Genomic DNA, 14,522 nt, shown 5'->3' with positions numbered 1-14,522 from the left:
TTGGTTAAAGTGCACTAATATAACTTATGATGAAAGTCGAGAAAACGTAAAACAAGATTTCTTGAACATAAAGGAAATAATTTCCCCATCTTAGATAAGAAACCCTCCCTGCTACCTTTTCCTTGATCCACAAATTTTGCATTTTCCTTTCTCAGCATTGTAAGGTCCACTTTATCCATAGCTTGCAGATTGGGTCTCTCTGGGTTGTTTTACTTAGCTGTTTCTTGACTGCCAAAACGTTTTACATTACATCAAGTTTACCCCTGTTCTTTGTTTAAAGCACACCATAATTGGGTTGCTCTGCATTGAACTGGAGGGGGGAGGGAAATGGTGTGCACTTGCTCAGAGCCTTTCTTCCCAATCTCCACACTTTGCTTTTACTCTGCTTCATGCCTTGCAACAGGAAGAGGAAGGGTCTGCCAAGGACACTGAGCCCAGAGTAGACAGCCTAACATTGACACCAGTTTGCATCTGCAGTGGGCAGAATGAAGGAAGCTATGTTACACATGGCCACATGCAATGGGCATAGTCCTTTCTCCTTTTCCCTCTCTTAGCTGTAGCAGCAGTGCTGGCATGCCCTGCAGTAAGCAAGGCCAGAGAAAGGAATATAGGCATTAAATTACTGGCATCATTCTAGTGACCTAATAACATGAAAGTAGCTCAACAACTAGCTAAATATCCAAATAACGAAACATTTCAAAGAAGAAAAACTACAGATTTGAAAAGACGAAAAGAATAGAATGCTTCCAAGTGATCCTAGTGGAAACAAACCAATAGATTCCCCTATAACAGTGCATATCCATTAATATTTATGACTATAAAATTCAGTGACTGAAGTTCAGCATTATGATTCAATGTTGGTCATGCAGAGACATTAGTATTTAATAGAAATCAATGCTAATAAGTTATCACCCTTTATCTTAGTAGGAACATTTAAAACATATCAAATGTTGATGCCTGTAAAACAATTAGAGACGATTATAGCGTTTAATACATAAATCAAATTACCTTTTGAAATTCATGGAAAAAGGATATTCAACATGTAGGATCTTGGAGCAACAACCAATTCCAATCTGTATCACTCATAAATGCCAGTCACCGTTAAGCAGTGTTTGATGTAAAAAATGGTTTAGGTGAAGCACTCCCATTTGAGATTAATCATAACTGCCCTGAATCCTGCACATTCCTGTCTGTCTGCCCTAGATCTTCTTAGCCCTGCTCTTGCCAAAACTCACCTCCAAGGTTCCGCATACAACAATTTCATTATGGGGAGTCTGACACAATGTCTTCACTGCCAATGGAAAGCACCCAATGAACATATAAAGGAGACCTATCTCCCTTTGCCAGAAATGGGAGAAGTAGGTTGAACTGGGAAGCAGTGATTCATGATATGGACATGTGCTGAACCATTTAGTAAACAGTTCAACAAACCCAAGTTAAATGCTGAAGTCAAAATATTTTCACTTTGGAACTTTGAAAATAAAGAATGGGAAAGGTGGTCATATAAATCAACTCACAGAGTCCACACATGTCACTGAGGAAATAACAGTATCAAACAAGTTATATCCAGTACTACAGCAGTGACAATTTTTGTCAATTTCAGATTTTGTATAAAATACTATCAGTTTTGTGGCATTTGCAATTAAAGTTTTGGAAAGCCCCCAGTAAAGATTAAGAAAATAGTTCCCACAGTCCTAACCTCGTGAATGTATTCTTCTTCCAAAGGACATCACTGCAGAGGAGAATTAATCTTAACTATTCTAAACATTCCCCTTCATGGATCACTGCCTTGTTGTGGCGAAGGGGCTTGCGTAACTCAGTGAAGCCATAAGCTATGCCGTGCAGGGCCACCCAAGACGGACAGGTCATGGCAGAGAGTTCTGACAAAATGTGGTCCACTGGAGAAGGAAATGGCAACCCACTCCAGTATTCTTGCCAAGAAAACACCATGGAACGTATCACAAGGCTAAAAGATATGACGCCGGAAGATGAGCCCCTCAGGTCGGAAGGTGTCCAATATGCTACTGGGGAAGAGCAGAGGGTATTTCCAAGTAGCGCCAGAAAGAGTGAAGCGGCTGGGCCAAAGCTGAAAGGACACTCAGCTGTGGATGTGTCTGGTGGTGAAAAGAAAATCCGATGCTGTAAAGAACAATACTGTTTAGGAACCTGGAATGTCAGATCAATGAATCAAGGTAAGCTGGAGGTGGTCAAACATGAGATGGCAAGATTGAACATCGACATCTTGGGAATCAGCGAACTAAAATGGACAGGCATGGGCGAATTTAATTCAGGTGACCATCATATCTACTATTGTGGGCAAGAATCCCTTAGAAGAAATGGAGTAGCACTCATAGTCAACAAAAGGGTGGGAAAAGCAGTATTGGGGTACAATCTTAAAAATGATAGAATGATCTCAGTACGAATCCAAGGCAAACAATTAAACATCACAGTAATTCAAGTCTATGCCCCAACCACTGAGGCCGAAGAAGCTGAGGTTGATCGGTTCTATGAAGACCTACAACACCTTCTAGAACTAACACCAAAAAAAGATGTCCTCTTCATCATAGGGGATTGGAATGCTAAAGTAGGAAGTCAAGAAATCACTGGGATAACAGGCAGGCATGGCCTTGGTGTACAAAATGAAGCCGGACAAAAGCTAATAGAGTTTTGCCAAGAGAACATGCTGATCATAGCAAACACTCTTTTCCAACAGCACAAGAGGCGACTCTACACATGGACGTCACCAGATGATCAATATCGAAATCAGATTGATTATGTCCTTTGCAGCCAAAGATGGAGAAGCTCCATACAGACAGTAAAAGCAAGACCTGGAGCTGACTGTGGCTCAGATCATGAGCTGCTTCTTGCAAAATTTCGGCTTAAATTGAAGAACGTCGGGAAAACCACTAAACCGTTTAGGTATGACCTAAATCATATCCCTGATGAATATACAGTGGAGGTGAGGAATAGATTTCAGGGATTAGACCTGATAGACAGAGTGCCTGAGGAACTATGGACGGAGGTCTGTAACATTGTTCAGGAGGCAGCAACGAAATCCATCCCAAAGAAAAAGAAATGCAAGAAAGCAAAGTGGCTGTCTGATGAGGCTTTACAAGTAGCTCACGAAAGAAGGGAAGCGAAAAGCAAGGTAGAAAGGGGAAGATATACCCAACTGAATGCAGAGTTCCAGAGAATAGCAAGGAGAGACAAGAAGGCCTTCTTAAATGAACAATGCAAAGAAATCGAGGAAAACAACAGAATGGGAAAGACTAGAGATCTCTTCAAGAAAGTTGGAGATCTCAAGGGAACGTTTTGTGCAAAGACGGGCATGATAAAGGACAAAGAAGGCAGGGACCTAACAGAAGCAGATGAGATTAAGAAGAGGTGGCAAGAATACACAGAAGAACTATACAGGAAAGATCTGAATGTCCCTGATAGCCATGATAGTGCGGTCACTGAACTTGAGCCGGACATCCTAGAGAGTGAAGTCAAGTGGGCCTTAGGAAGCATTAGTAACAACAAAGCTAGCGGAGATGACAGTCTTCCAGCCGAGCTATTTAAAATCCTAAAAGATGATGCTGTTAAAGTGCTGCATTCAATATGCCAACAAATCTGGAACACTCAACAGTGGCCACAAGACTGGAAAAGGTCAGTTTACATTCCAATTCCAAAGAAGGGCAATGCCAAAGAGTGTTCAAACTACCGCACAATTGCGCTCATTTCACATGCCAGCAAGGTGATGCTCAAAATCCTACAAGCTAGGCTTCAGCAGTATGTGAACCGAGAACTACCGGAAGTACAAGCTGGGTTTAGAAGAGGCAGAGGAACTAGAGATCAAATCGCCAACATTCGCTGCATCATGGAGAAAGCAAGAGAATTCCAGAAAAACGTCTATTTCTGCTTCATTGACTACGCTAAAGCCTTTGATTGTGTGGATCACAACAAACTGTGGCAAATTCTTAAAGTGATGGGAGTACCAGACCACCTTACCTGTCTCCTGAGAAATTTGTACGAGGGTCAAGAAGCAACAGTCAGAACCAGACATGGAACAACCGATTGGTTCAAAATTGGGAAAGGAGTACGACAAGGCTGCATATTGTCACCCTGCTTATTTAACTTATATGCAGAGTACATCATGAGAAATGCCGGGTTGGATGAATCAGAGGTCGGAATTAAGATTGCTGGGAGAATTATCAACAACCTCCGATATGCAGACGATACCACCCTAATGGCAGAAAGCGAAGAGGATCTCAAGAGCCTCTTGTTGAGGGTGAAAGAGGAGAGTGCAAAAGCTGGTTTGAAACTCAACATTAAAAAAACGAAGATCATGGCATCTGGCCCCATCACTTCCTGGCATATAGAAGGGGAAGAAATGGAAGCAGTGACAGATTTTACTTTCTTGGGCTCCAAGATCACCGCAGACGGTGACTGTAGCCATGAAATTAAAAGACGCTTGCTCCTTGGGAGGAAAGCTATGGCCAACCTAGACAGCATAGTAAGAAGCAGAGACATCACCTTGCCGACAAAGGTCCGTCTAATCAAAGCTATGGTTTTCCCAGTAATAATGTATGGCTGTGAGAGCTGGACTATAAGGAAGGCTGAGCGCCGAGGAATTGATGCTTTCGAACTGTGGTGCTGGAGAAGACTCTTACGAGTCCCTTGGACTGCAAGGAGGTCAAATCAGTCCATCCTAAAGGAAATCAACCCTGAGTGCTCATTGGAAGGACAGATAATGAAGCTGAAGCTCCAATATTTTGGCCACCTAATGCGAAGAGAAAACTCCCTGGAAAAGACCCTGATGCTGGGAAAGACTGAAGGCAAAAGGAGAAGGGGACGGCAGAGGATGAGATGGCTAGATAGCATCACGGATGCAATGAATATGAACTTGAGCACGCTCCGGGAGAGAGCGCAGGACAGGAAGGCCTGGCGTGCTATGGTCCATGGGGTCACGAAGAGTCGGACACGACTGAACAACAACAACATTCTAAACATTGTAAACGTGCATTTCTTTCTATCACTCAGAGAACTAAGTGACCACTACTGCATTCAATCACATCCATTTCTGAAATGCCTCACTGACTGCAATCCTCTTCATGCCTAGCTGGAATAATTCCCATTGACTTCAGTGGAACTTCCCTCTCTGTAAACTTACACAGGGTCATGCAGCTAGTGCAAATTTGTGACGATGGAGACATGCAGGATTGGAGGCTCAGTAATCATCAGTGCTATTGAGCCATACTTGTATGAGTCAATAAATTTAATCATATATTTTCTCATATGGCATATAGATTGGCATATAGCTTCATGGTTTTGTAAATCTAAGCGTTGCTCCTTATTTTCCTAAGGCTATTGAGTAACGTTTCCATTGGACATTTAAAAAGTGGTGGTTTCTGCACCATGATTCAGAAGCAAAACAGTGTAATGACTGTGTTTTGGTTAGCATCTGTGCATTGGAAGCATGGCAAGTTTATCATTACTGTCATGCCTAATAAGATTTGTCATACTCAACTTCCTTTCAAAGATTTAAAGACACATTGCTTCCAAAAACAGATAAAAGCTGAACCAGTAGCAAATCAAAGTATCAATCTATTTCATATTACATACATATAATATTTTGAACATCTACTCATATATTCCATTTGTATCAGTCACTAGGGGCAGAAATAATACTTTAAAATTGAATTAATAGCTAAATGCAGATTGAAGTGTAGCGGTAATAAGAATATTCCTTCTAAATTACCTCAGGTTCAACAGCACAACTTTTATCTAATCGAAATGCCACTATTCAGAATAGTAAATTGGGAAATCTAAATTCCCTTTGATAATGGCAAGGGATGGGTTTGTATATGTGATCTGAATGATTTATTATCTCTACCATAATAATGTTTAGAACAGTTTGTTAATCCTACCAAATATATGATAGAATATCAAAAAGAAGGGAATTACAGTGGTGAAATTGAGTAGATATATTTTAATTAAATTAATCTTTCGCTACAGTGAACAATTTAAATGACTCCACTTGTCAAGAACTAGAGTTATGATATTGCTAGACTATGTATAAGAGCTATGGAGAAGATAAACAATATAACCAAAGTAGCAGAATTCACAAAACATCATTTCAGTACAGTGGACTTCCTCCGAATCTTTCTGCAAACTATTTGGGCTGCTGGAAGAAATACTCAATGGGTGGAAGAAATACTCAATGGGTGCTCACTGCCTCTGCTACAGATGTTTGCCCCTTCAGTAGTGGAGTTCCAAGGCAACCTGGCAGCTGTGGTAACCCTGGAAGGCCCTGGGCCTTCTTTCTCTAAAGAGAGGGTAGGCACATAGAGCATGGGGGCCTCAGGCATCAACTTTGGGCGATTAGTGCATAGGGCAGTGATTTCTGTCAACTAATGATCTGTTTGACAGCTTTTGTTAGGATGGGGTGAGCCTGGACTGGATTGCCTACCAACTTACTCTCTCCCAGCTGAACTCTGCTCTCCATCAGCCTCATGTCTTGCAGGCATGCCCTAGCCTCAGCTACCAGGAGATTGCCAGTACAGTACTTGATGAACATTTGGGGCAAAGGCTTGGAGGAATGGAGGTAATGGTTCTCTCTTGCTCTCTCAAATGCACAAACACACACGCATGTATGCACATACACACATTTTCTCTGCTTCTGGTAAAGATGTCGCCTGACACTCTGGACATACGCGTATCTGTAAAAAGCATTCTTGGTTGTCTGCATGGATGGCTGAGTTCACTAATAATTCTATGAGATTCAGCTCCACTTAACAAAGAGTTGAAGTACCTGCAGAACTTTAACCAACAGGCAATTCTGGCATATAAGCACTATGATTGTTTGATGCATTCAGACATTACTATCTCACCTAGAATTTTAAACATTAACACCTAGAAATTTGTTTCCTGCACTTGCATCTTATCAACTCAGGAAAAAAAAATACTCACATCTTTAACCCCCTTCAATCTCCTCACTCCCACTCACACACAGAGCTTTCAGTCATTCTTACACCCAAAGACTATTGATATACACAAAAAAGCAGCACACATGCAGGCAAAGACAGGCTGAACACTTCTCTCACACATATCTGCGCGCACGCACACACACAGAACATTCAGTTGCAAACACAGACATACTACTCATTCATTCAATCAATCATTCATTCATTCATTCCATACTACTCTCTCCAGGCAGCTGATATACTGGGGAGAAGCTGGATAATCTACCACTTATCTCAGAAGAGTGTCAGTTTTATCACTAGTACAATTGTTTGCGGAGAAACCACCTCCGGGTCTCCATTCTTTGCCAAAATACATACAGCTTTCAGGGTTAGTAGTGCCTATTTATTCAAGTGGTTATGTGGCCCTCCCAACCAAAGGTTGCCACCCAGGAGCTATTGCCACACCCCAGGGCAGCTTACCCAGAACTTCTCCTTGCTGTTTCCTTCTTTTTCTTTAGTGCTATTTAAGTTCGTCATCCCTCCTCTCTCTTCTCCACCCACTATCCTTGCCCTCTATCCTCCTCTTCCTTTTCTTGTTGTTGCTCTGCCCTCTTTTTATCCAGCAGACTACATGTCAGCCTCTCCCTGCTGAGACATCACCCAGATATGTCACCTCTGGGTTCCAATGACCACAGCCAATGTGAGCAAGTCTCACTGGTGTAGTGCAGGATGGGAAACTTGTTGCCCTCCAGATGTTTTGGCCTGCAACTCCCATAATCCATCTAATTGGCTATGCTGGCTAGGGCTGATGGGAGTTATAGGCCAAAACATCTGGAGGTCCACAAGTCACCCATCCCTGAAGTGGAAGCTGGGACAAGCCATTCTGCTTGCTGTATTGAGGTCACAGATATACGTTACATATGTATGTTGCAATGAGATTTCAGGTTGGTCTCAGTGATTTTCTGGAGGTCCCTTCCAAACCTGTGATTCTGTGACAAGGAAAGGGTTAACTAATTAAAGTTGGTCAAACATGCTGAAAAGGTCTGGCCTGATCAATTTATTGTTAAACAAAAGATTGAAGACAATTCCACTCTCCCTCCAAGGAATGTACCAATGCAGAGGTCTGAGAGAACAAAGGAAGCATCTTGAACAGTGTTGTGTCAGATCAGTTAGAGAGTTCGAGAGCTGAGTTGAAGCTCTGAGGCATCTTTAGGCATTCTTAGAAACCTAATGGGGGAACGGTATCTGTCCGAGTGTTCATGCTGTGAATCCCCATCTATCTTGAACCTTGTATATCTGCATTAAAGCAGTCAAAGTAAGTTTAAGGTTACTATTAAAGTAGTCAAAATAAGTTTACCATTACTGTTAAAGCAGTCAAAATACATTTAGTTTTGATACGGAAGTAAATATTGCATATATTTCCTCACACGCGCACACACGTAAAAACAACCCAGGAACCCACCCCACCCATCATGGCTTCAACATTTCCAGAAATCTTACATTTCAATATGATGTCCTTGACCAAACTAAAACTGGAACATAAAGTAAGTGGCAGCTTTTGAGTTTTCTTGATAGAAAATACTTTGATTATTAGATCTGCAGTGTATCCCACTCCACAGGTCCAGGGTCCTGTGGAGTAAACTAGATTTGATGGCAGCACACCCAAATTGGATCCTCCTGAATCTATATAAAGTGGGGAGGTTGGGGCAAATGAAAATGGGTGAGGTGGGAGAGCTGAATCTTAAACTACCTTACTTTTTGTGCTGAATCAACTGTGCTTCAGCTATTCTTCTCATGGTGGTGATTACTTCCATTTTGAACAGCTAGGGAAACAGCTGACATGAAGTAATTATGGAGTAAAACATGCTGCACCCCTTCCTTCCCACCCATGCAGCGCTTTAAAATTGTCTCCCACCCCTGCAACTTTAACACATGGATCTGCTACTCTCATGAGTGGTTTGACCTTAAAGTTTACAGAGTGTACTCATTCCATTCCAACAATGGGAGGGCATTTCCTCTAATATTTTCTGTGTGAACAACACTTCTTATACCTGAGGACAGATCCTAACCCCTGTTAAACAAGCATGTCTTCTACTAGTACAATATGTAACAGAATAAAATGGTTATGCTTGCATAGACTCATTAAATAAAAATTGAGCTACACATATTGCAACAATTGTACAAGAGTTTTTTGTAGAAACACACATAAACCATGGAATTGTATACCTTGTTTTTGCTTGAGTGGAAGCCAGAAAACAGAGTCCTTACTGGAATGGTGGAATACAGATCCATTGGGATGATGCGTGATATGCTCCTGATCTAATGAAAAGAAAAAGAAAATTATGCTTCAGTGTCACATTCAAGGAAAGGAATTCACTAGAGGTTGAAATATGATCAAAGGACTATTCAAATGTAAGAACTGATGAATGCTCTTCAAAGTATACTTTGAAATAGGAGATGACAGTTCTTTAAGGTCTCTCTGCATTTTAATCCCTCTCCTTTGCATGCCAAAAATGGCTGTAGATACCCATGGAATCCTATTAAAATTCTTTGGAATAAAACACAGATTTCGGAAAAGAGCTGAGCTAGAACAATTACTATTTAAAATATATTCACAATTTAAGGAAATTATATTCTACAGTGAAGTTTTTAGTCATAATAATTAAGTTTAAGTTTTTAGTCATACTAATTAAGTTGTCTGTTTCCCACCTCCCAGCTGAGCAGAGCAGAGCAGAGCAGAGCAGAGCAGAGCAAGCTGCTCCAGCTGGTCCAGGGACTACAGAAGCAAGCAAGCTCTCAGAGAACGAGCGACCAGAGCGAGCAAACAGGGGGAGCAAACAGGAGTTGGCCAGGGGAGTTGCAGTGGTAGAAGAGACAAAGGAGACAGAGGCTAAGAGGTAAGTGGGCTGCAGGAAGCCCAGGGGGCTGCCCTTTATCCTTCTGAGTGGCTGTGAGCTTACCAGGTGCTTCTGAGAGCTCCAACTGAATTGGGTGTGTGTGGCCTGAGTACTTCGATGTCAAGGGCTCCTTGGAGGGCTCTCTCAGTCTAATCCAGTAGCCAAGTCCAGACACAGACAAAGGGATTCCTTTCAAAGCTTTATTCTTCTTTTACAACTTAACAACTATACCGTTTGCAACTAGATCTGAGCAGCACAGTACCTATGCCCTAAGTTGGAACAGTTGGTCCCCGTTTGAAAGGGAATTACTGGCAGACCCCTGAACTTAAGGACTAGGGAGAGTCCCTCCCCTTTTCCCTTGGATCCTCTGGGCGCAGCCGTTGTTTGCGCGCCAACCGGGCACTACGCCTCCTTTCCGCACCCTCCGTCTGGCGCCGCTCTCTGCGTCTGCGTCGCGCATCCACCAAGTCTGCTATCTGTGCTCGGTCACTCCCTGGACTGCTAACTAAACTAGGAATGCTGGTGGGAGGAATCTCCGTCAGCTGCTGGTCCTGGGAAAGAGGCGCGCGCTCCTCTCCCAGGAGCGACTGCTCTTCCTCAGAATCAGAACTACTCTGGGATTCTATGGGCTCAGTGTCCACCCTGACATCCGAGCAGCTGAGTGGGCGGGAAGCTTCAGTCTGTTTCCTGCCTCCCAGCTGAGCAGAGCACAGCAGAGCAAAGCAAGCTGCTCCAGCTGGTCCAGGAACTACAGAAGCAAGCAAGCTCCCAGACAGTGAGTGACCAGAGCGAACAAACAGGGGGAGCAAACAGGAGTTGGCCAGGGGAGTTCGGCAAGGGAGGTCAAGAGGGAGGCCCCCAACATTTTTTTCATTTTTTTTCATTCATTCATTTATTTATTTATTTATTTTAACTAACTTTTTTCATTTATTTGTCTTGTAACACACACTTCCACACCAGTGGGACTCTGCTTTTAACCTCTACTGAGCAGGCACAAGCTAGTCTAGAACAATCACAAAGCTAGACACAAAAAGGGAAAAGAGGCAATGGAAGGACAGGACTCTCCAGTAGTGGTAACCTGCAAGGTGTGTGCAATGTTTGTTTTCTTGCCTGAGAACAACATGGCCTACACCTGCAACAAGTGCAAATTGATCACGCTGCTGGAAGAAAAAGTAAGTGGACTGGAGCGGCGACTGTCGACTCTCTGTGGAATAAGAGAACATGAAGCGTTCTTGGACAGAATGGGGGAACTACAGCAGCAAAGGGAAGACCAACAGCAAGATGAGGCAGAAGTGGGAAATGCTGAGGTGAGGAAAAATGCAGTAGAGGATACTCCGTAGAAAATGGTGACAGTTAGGAGAAGAAGAACTAGATGCCACTCTGCACCAGTGGAAGCAGTGGAGCTGTGGAACCGATTCCAAGTACTTGCGGATGAGACTGGAGGACAGCCTGCAGAGGAAGAATCACAGGGGAACCTACATGAGAGTGAGCAAGAGACTGAAGGTCAGTCAAACAGAGGTGATGAAACCCAGGTCTACAACAAGAAGAAGAGTGGTAGTAGTGGGAGACTCCTTGCTGCGTGGGATCGAGACCCAAGTATGTCGCAAAGACCCGTAGACTCGCCAGGTATGTTGTCTCCTGGGAGGACGAATTAGAGATGTGACTGAAAGGTTGCCTGCACTCATTAAGCCCACTGACAGGTATCCCTTTCTTCTCATCCATGTGGGAACAAATGATACCGCCAAGCAGAGCTACGAAGAGATCACGTCAGACTTTGAAGCTTTGGGAAGGAAACTCAAGAACTTTGGGGCCCAGATAGTTTTCTCATCCATCCTTCTAGTAGTTAGAAGAGGGATAGAAAGGGAATTAAAAATACTCTGGGTGAATGACTGGCTACGAAAGTGGTGCCGACAAGAGACATTTGGATTCTGGGACCACGGGTTATACTTCCTGGAAGATGGGCTGTTGGCAAGGGATGGGTTGCACCTCACAAAGGATGGGAAGAATGTGTTTGGCCACAGCATGAAGAACTTCATCAGGAGGGCTTTAAACTGAATCCTACGGGGAAGCAAGATGTAATGTTAGGGGTAACAATGGACGTAGGAGCATGCACTGCAACGGAGAGAACAGCTCTGATAGCGCCCAATCATAGTCTTCAGACACATGTAGGAAGAAAGCCAGACTATGAAGAACATGGTCTTCGATGTCTATATACTAATGCCCAGAGTATGGGAAACAAACAGAACAAACTTCAACTCCTAACACAGGAGGGAAATTATGACTTGATAGGTATAACTGAGACTTGGTGGGATGACTCTCATGACTGGAATACAGCAATTGAAGGATATAACTTGTTCAAAAAGAACAGGAGGAACAGAAAGGGGGCGGGGTTGCACTGTATGTGAAAAATACATATCTCTGCACAGAAATACAGGAGGATGAGCTTGGTAGCCCCATCGAGAGCATCTAGATCAAAACAAATGGAGCAAAGAATAAAAGGATAACAAAAGAATAAACTGTCGCCCACCCAATCAAAGAGAAGACGACAATGAAACTTTTGAAAAGCAAATAGCCAATGTTTTAAGGAAGCATGATGTAGGAGTAATGGGGGACTTCAATTTCCCTGATATTTGTTGGGAGACAAATTCTGCAAAACATGGCCCCTCCAGGAAATTCCTGACTTGTGTGGCGGATAACTTCCTCCTATAGAAAGTAGAGGAAAGAACTAGAGCATCGGCTATCCTTGACTTGATCCTAGCCAACAGAGATGACTTAGTGGATAAAGTAGCAGTTATAGGAACTCTGGGGGAAAGCAACCATGTTGTACTTGAGTTCTTGGTTCTAAGGGAAGCAAACTTAGCCGAATGTAGCCAAACGCGTACCCTGGATTTTAGGAAAGCTGATTTTAATAAACTCAGAACAATGATCAGTAAGGTCCCATGGCAAGCGATGCTAATGAGAAAAGGAGACCAAGATGGGTGGGAGCTTTTAAAAAAGGAAATTCTCAGGGCACAATTACAAACAATTCCAACAAGAAGAAAAGGTGGAAGACAACAGAAGAAGCCAATGTGGCTTCACAAAAAGCTTAGGGATGACCTGAAAACAAAAAAGGACACATATAGGAAGTGGAAAGAAGGCCAGGTAACAAAGGAAGAGTACAGGCAGGTAGCACAGAACTGCAGGGATGGTGTCAGGAAGGCTAAAGCTGGGAATGAGCTGAGGTTAGCAAGGGATGCTAAAAACAACAAAAAGGCTTTCTTCAGCTACGTGCACAGTAAACGTCAGAGGAAAGAAATGGTTGTTCAGCTGTCAAACAAGGATGACAAAATGATAACAGATGACAAAGAAAAGGCAGAAGTGCTCAATTCCTACTTTAGCTCAGTCTTCTCCCAAAAGAGGGTCTATGACTCCCCTGGCAAAGGCGAAGTACAGGCTGAAGGGGCAGGATTGCAGCTTGAGATCGATAAGCATACGGTCAAGGAACACCTAATTAATTTGAATGAGTTCAAATCTCCAGGGCCAGATGAACTGCATCCTAGAGTCATAAAGGAACTGGCAGGAGAACTCCCAGAACCGCTGTCTATTCTCTTTGAGAAATCATGGAGAATGGGGGAAGTGCCAGATGACTGGAGGAGGGCTAATGTTGTCCCTATCTTCAAAAAGGGTGAAAAGGAGGAACCTGGGAACTACAGACCAGTCAGTCTGACATCAATCCCTGGGAAAATTCTGGAGCAGATAATAAAGCAATCCATCTGGAAGCACCTTGAAAACAATGCAGTGATTACTCGAAGCCAACATAGATTTGTCAAAAACAAGTCCTGCCAGACAAATCTGATCTCATTTTTTTTTTATCAAGTAACCTCCCTTGTGGACCATGGGAATGCTGTAGACATCATATACCTCGAGTTCAGCAAAGCTTTCCACAAAGTGCCCCATTATATACTGATGAGCAAACTAGCTCAAAGTGGGCTAGATGTAACAACGATCCGGTGGATCCACAGTTGGCTACAGAATCGGACTCAAAGAGTGCTTATCAATGGGATCTTCTCAAACTGGGGAGAGGTAACGAGTGGGGTACCGCAGGGCTCAGTCCTGGGCCCAGTGCTCTTCAATATTTTTATTAATGCCTTGGAGGAGGAGGTGCAGGGAATGCTGATCAAATTTGCAGATGACACAAAATTGGGCGGGATAGCTAATACTTTGGAAGACAAAAACAAAATTCAAAGTGATCTGGATAGACTGGAGCGCTGTGCAGAAAACAAGAGAATGAAATTTAATAGGGATAAATGCCAAGTTCTGCACCTAGGAAAAAGAAACCAAATGCACAGTTACAAGATGGGGGATACGTGGCTCAACAACACTACAAGCGACAAGGATCTTGGAATTGTTGTCAATCACAAGCTGAATATGAGCCAACAATGTGATGTGGCTGCAAAAAAGGCAAATGCTCTTTTGGGCTGCATTAATAGAAGCAGAGCTTCCAAATCCCGGGAAGTACTAGTTCCCCTCTACTCAGCACTGCTTAGGCCTCATCTGGAGTACTGTGTCCAGTTCTGGGCACCACACTTTAAGAAGGATGCAGACAAACTGGAGAGGGTTCAGAGGAGGGCAACAAAGATGATCAGGGGACTGGAAACAAAGCCCTACAAAGACAGACTGAAAGAACTGGGCATGTGTAGCC

At 43.1% G+C, this 14,522-nt stretch overlaps 1 protein-coding gene across 1 annotated transcript in view; it reads right to left on the bottom strand.

Annotated features, from left to right (window-relative positions):
* Nucleotides 1–14,522, bottom strand: part of CFAP47 (cilia and flagella associated protein 47) — a 410,934-nt gene that overhangs the window by 88,230 nt on the left and 308,182 nt on the right. The window contains exon 57 of the mRNA XM_084843965.1: nt 9,171–9,263. Within this exon, the coding sequence (XP_084700091.1) occupies nt 9,171–9,263 (93 nt within the window). The remainder of the gene's footprint in view (nt 1–9,170; nt 9,264–14,522) is intronic.

This window comes from Heloderma suspectum, chromosome 3 (genome assembly GCF_057233095.1).
Source record: "Heloderma suspectum isolate Gila_16-S chromosome 3, 16-S_ref, whole genome shotgun sequence".
Classification (NCBI taxonomy): Eukaryota; Metazoa; Chordata; class Lepidosauria; order Squamata; family Helodermatidae; genus Heloderma; species Heloderma suspectum.
This window is presented reverse-complemented; position numbering and strand designations above follow the sequence as displayed.